Raw genomic sequence first — 5,000 nt, 5'->3', positions numbered from 1 at the left:
ACATTCCAACACAATAAACTTTCCGATGGAAATGACACGACAAAACATTCCAACACAACACACTTTCAGATGGAAATGACACGACAACACATTCCAACACAACACACTTTCGGATGGAAATGAAATGACACGACAACACATTCCAACACAATAAACTTTCGGATGGAAATGAAATGACACGACAACACATTCCAACACAACACACTTTCGGATGGAAATGAAATGACACGACAACACATTCCAACACAACACACTTTCGGATGGAAATGAAATGACACGACAACACATTCCAACACAATAAACTTTCCGATGGAAATGACACGACAAAACATTCCAACACAACACACTTTCAGATGGAAATGACACGGCAACACATTCCAACACAACACACTTTCGGATGGAAATGACACGACAACACATTCCAACACAACACACTTTCGGATGGAAATGACACGGCAACACATTCCAACACAACACACTTTCGGATGGAAATGACACGACAACACATTCCAACACAACACACTTTCGGATGGAAATGACACGACAACACATTCCAACACAACACACTTTCGGATGGAAATGAAATGACACAACACATTCCAACACAACACACTTTGGGATGGAAATGAAATGACACGACAACACATTCCAACACAACACACTTTGGGATGGAAATGACTCGACAACACATTCCAACACAACACACTTTGGGATGGAAATGACACGGCAACACATTCCAACACAACACACTTTGGAATGGAAATGACACGACAACACATTCCAACACAACACACTTTCGGATGGAAATGATACGACAGCACAACCCAACAAAACAAACGTGGAAATAACACTAGAGTACACGTTATAACAAAACACATTTGGAAATAACACTACAACATTATTCCAACACAACACACTTTGGGATGGAGACAACACTACAGCATACATTCTAAAAAAAAATAAAAATAAAAAAGACTTGGAAATAACACTATAGCACACACTGCAACACAACACACTTTCGGATGGAAATGACACTCCAACAAAACACACATGGAAATAACACTACAACACATCCCAACACAACACACTTTCGGATGAAAATGACACGACAACACATTCCAACACAACACACCTTCGGATGGAAATAACACAACATATTTTAAAAAGATTTTTGAAATGACTTGGAAAATAAAACTACAGCACATACTGCAACACAACACACTTTTGGATGTGAATAATACTATAGTACACATTCTAAAGAAACACACTTTTGGATGGAAATAACACTACAACACATTCCCACAAAAACATTTGGAAATAACACTACAGCACACATTCCAACATAACAAATTTGGAAAGAACACATTAGTACACATTTCAACAAAACACACATGGAAATGACATAACAGCACACATTCCAACGAAACACACTTTCGGGTGTAAATAACACTGCAACACATGCCAACACAACACACTTTGGGATGAAAATAACACTACAGCATGCATTACAACGATGCACACTTTCTGATGTAAATAACGCTACAGCACACATTCCAACGAAACACACATGGAAATAACACTATAACACATTCCAACACAACACACTTTGGGATGGAAATAACACAACAGCACACATTCCAGCAAAACACACTGTGGGATGTAAATAACACAACAGCACACATTCCAACACAACACACTTTTGGATGGAAACACCACCACAATATACATTTCAACGACGCACACTTTGGGATGTAAATAACACTGCAACACATTCCAACAAAACACACTTTGGGTTGGAAATAACACTACAGCACACATTCCAACGAAACACACATGGAAATAACACATTCCAACACAACACATTTTTGGATGGAAATGACAATACAACATACATTATATATATATATATAGACTTGGAAATAACACTACAGTACACACTCCAACACAACACACTTTCGAATGGAAATGACAATGGAAATAACACAAAAGTACACATTCCAACAAAACACATTTGGAAATAACACCACAAGACACATTCCAACAAAACACATTTGGTAATGCCACAACATACATTCCAACAAAACACACTTTCGGATGTAAGTAACACGACAACACAATCCAACAAAACGCATGTGGTAATAACACTAGAGAACACATTCCAACAAAACACATTTGGAAATAACACTACAACACATTCCAACACAACACACTTTAGGATGGAAATAACACAACAGCATACATTACAACGATGCACACTTTGGGATGGGAATAACACTACAGCTCACATTCCAACACAACACACTTTCGGATGGGAATAACACTACAGTATATAATCCAAAGAAACACACTTTCTGATGTAAATAACGCTACAGCAGACATTCCAACATATAAGACAACAGCACACATTCCAACACAACACACATGGAAATAGGACAACAGTACACATTCCAACAAAACACACATGGAAATAAGACAACAGCACACATTCCAACAAAACACACATGGAAATAAGACAACAGTACAGATTCCAACAAAACACACATGGAAATAAGACAACAGCACACATTCCAACAAAACACACATGGAAATAAGACAACAGCACACATTCCAACAAAACACACATGGAAATAAGACAACAGCACACATTCCAACAAAACACACATGGAAATAAGACAACAGCACACATTCCAACAAAACACACATGGAAATAAGACAACAGTACACGTTCCAACAAAACACACATGGAAATAAGACAACAGTACACATTCCAACAAAACACACATGGAAATAAGACAACAGCACACATTCCAACACAACACACATGGAAATAAGACAACAGTACACGTTCCAACAAAACACACATGGAAATAAGACAACAGTTCACATTCCAACAAAACACACATGGAAATAAGACAACAGCACACATTCCAACAAAACACACATGGAAATAAGACAACAGCACACATTCCAACAAAACACACATGGAAATAAGACAACAGCACACGTTCCAACAAAACACACATGGAAATAAGACAACAGCACACATTCCAACAAAACACATATGGAAATAAGACAACAGCACACATTCCAACAAAACACACATGGAAATAAGACAACAGCACACATTCCAACAAAACACACATGGAAATAAGACAACAGCACACATTCCAACAAAACACACATGGAAATAAGACAACAGCACACATTCCAACAAAACACACATGGAAATAAGACAACAGCATACATTCCAACAAAACACACGTGGAAATAAGACAACAGCACACATTCCAACAAAACACACATGGAAATAAGACAACAGCACACATTCCAACAAAACACACATGGAAATAAGACAACAGCACACATTCCAACAAAACACACATGGAAATAACACTACAACACATTCCAACACAACACACTTTGGGATGTAAATAACACTACAGTATATAATCCAAAGAAACACACTTTCTGATGTAAATAACGCTACAGCAGACATTCCAACATATAAGACAACAGCACACATTCCAACACAACACACATGGAAATAAGACAACAGTACACGTTCCAACAAAACACACATGGAAATAAGACAACAGCACACATTCCAACAAAACATACATGGAAATAAGACAACAGTACACGTTCCAACAAAACACACATGGAAATAAGACAACAGCACACATTTCACCAAAACACACGTGGAAATAAGACAACAGTACACGTTCCAACAAAACACACATGGAAATAAGACAACAGTACACATTCCAACAAAACACACATGGAAATAAGACAACAGCACACATTCCAACAAAACACACATGGAAATAAGACAACAGCACACATTCCAACAAAACACACATGGAAATAAGACAACAGCACACATTCCAACAAAACACACATAGAAATAAGACATCAGCACACATTCCAACAAAACACACATGGAAATAAGACAACTGCACACGTTCCAACAAAACACACATGGAAATAAAACAACAGCACACATTCCAACAAAACACACATGGAAATAAGACAACAGCACACATTCCAACAAAACACACGTGGAAATAAGACAACAGCACACATTCCAACAAAACACACATGGAAATAAGACAACAGCACACATTCCAACAAAACACACATGGAAATAAGACAACAGCACACATTCCAACAAAACACACATGGAAATAAGACAACAGCACACATTCCAACAAAACACACATGGAAATAAGACAACAGCACACATTCCAACAAAACACACATGGAAATAAGACAACAGTACACATTCCAACAAAACACACATGGAAATAAGACAACAGTACACATTCCAACAAAACACACATGGAAATAAGACAACAGCACACATTCCAACAAAACACACATGGAAATAACACTACAACACATTCCAACACAACATACTTTGGGATGAAAATAACACAACATCACACATTCCAACAAAACACACTTTCTGATGTAAATAACGCTACAGCACACATTCCAACAAAACACACATGGCAGTAACACTACAACACATTCCAACACAACACACTTTGGGATGGAAATAACACTACAGCACACATTAAAAAATGAAACACACTTTCGGATGGATATGATATTACAGTACACATTCAAAAAAAGAAACACACTTTCGGATGGAAATAACACTACAACACACATCCCAACAAAACACACATGGGCATAATACTACAGCACACATTCCCACACTACACATTTTTCATGTTTGTTGATTCATTTTCTATTTCCTCAAAGAAATACCACCTAATCTGCGAGGGTGAAAAAAAACAACAAAAGACGGCCTTCCACCCAAACCACACCCATCCCTACTCGCCCCCAAAACCAACCAACCAAACAAACAAAAAATGGGGGATGGGTGAAAGAAACGTTTTTGACACTCGTGAGCGACCATACCATAGAAGCTGTAGTTAAACCGCCGCAGCCAACTGTCGCTTTGACTGTAATGGACCACCATAAAGTTGTTGGCC

General features: G+C 37.8%; 1 protein-coding gene across 1 annotated transcript in view; it reads right to left on the bottom strand.

Annotated features, from left to right (window-relative positions):
* LOC143275372 (uncharacterized) overlaps window positions 1-5,000 on the bottom strand; it is a 43,744-nt gene that overhangs the window by 14,126 nt on the left and 24,618 nt on the right. The window contains exon 3 of the mRNA XM_076579434.1: window positions 4,927-5,000. This exon is cut by the window's right edge and continues 90 nt beyond it. Coding sequence (XP_076435549.1) covers window positions 4,927-5,000 — 74 coding nt within the window. The remainder of the gene's footprint in view (window positions 1-4,926) is intronic.

This window comes from Babylonia areolata, chromosome 30 (assembly GCF_041734735.1).
Source record: "Babylonia areolata isolate BAREFJ2019XMU chromosome 30, ASM4173473v1, whole genome shotgun sequence".
NCBI classification, from domain to species: domain Eukaryota; kingdom Metazoa; phylum Mollusca; class Gastropoda; order Neogastropoda; family Buccinidae; genus Babylonia; species Babylonia areolata.
The sequence above is the reverse complement of the archived record's forward strand: the minus strand, read 5'-3'. Positions and strand labels throughout refer to the sequence as shown.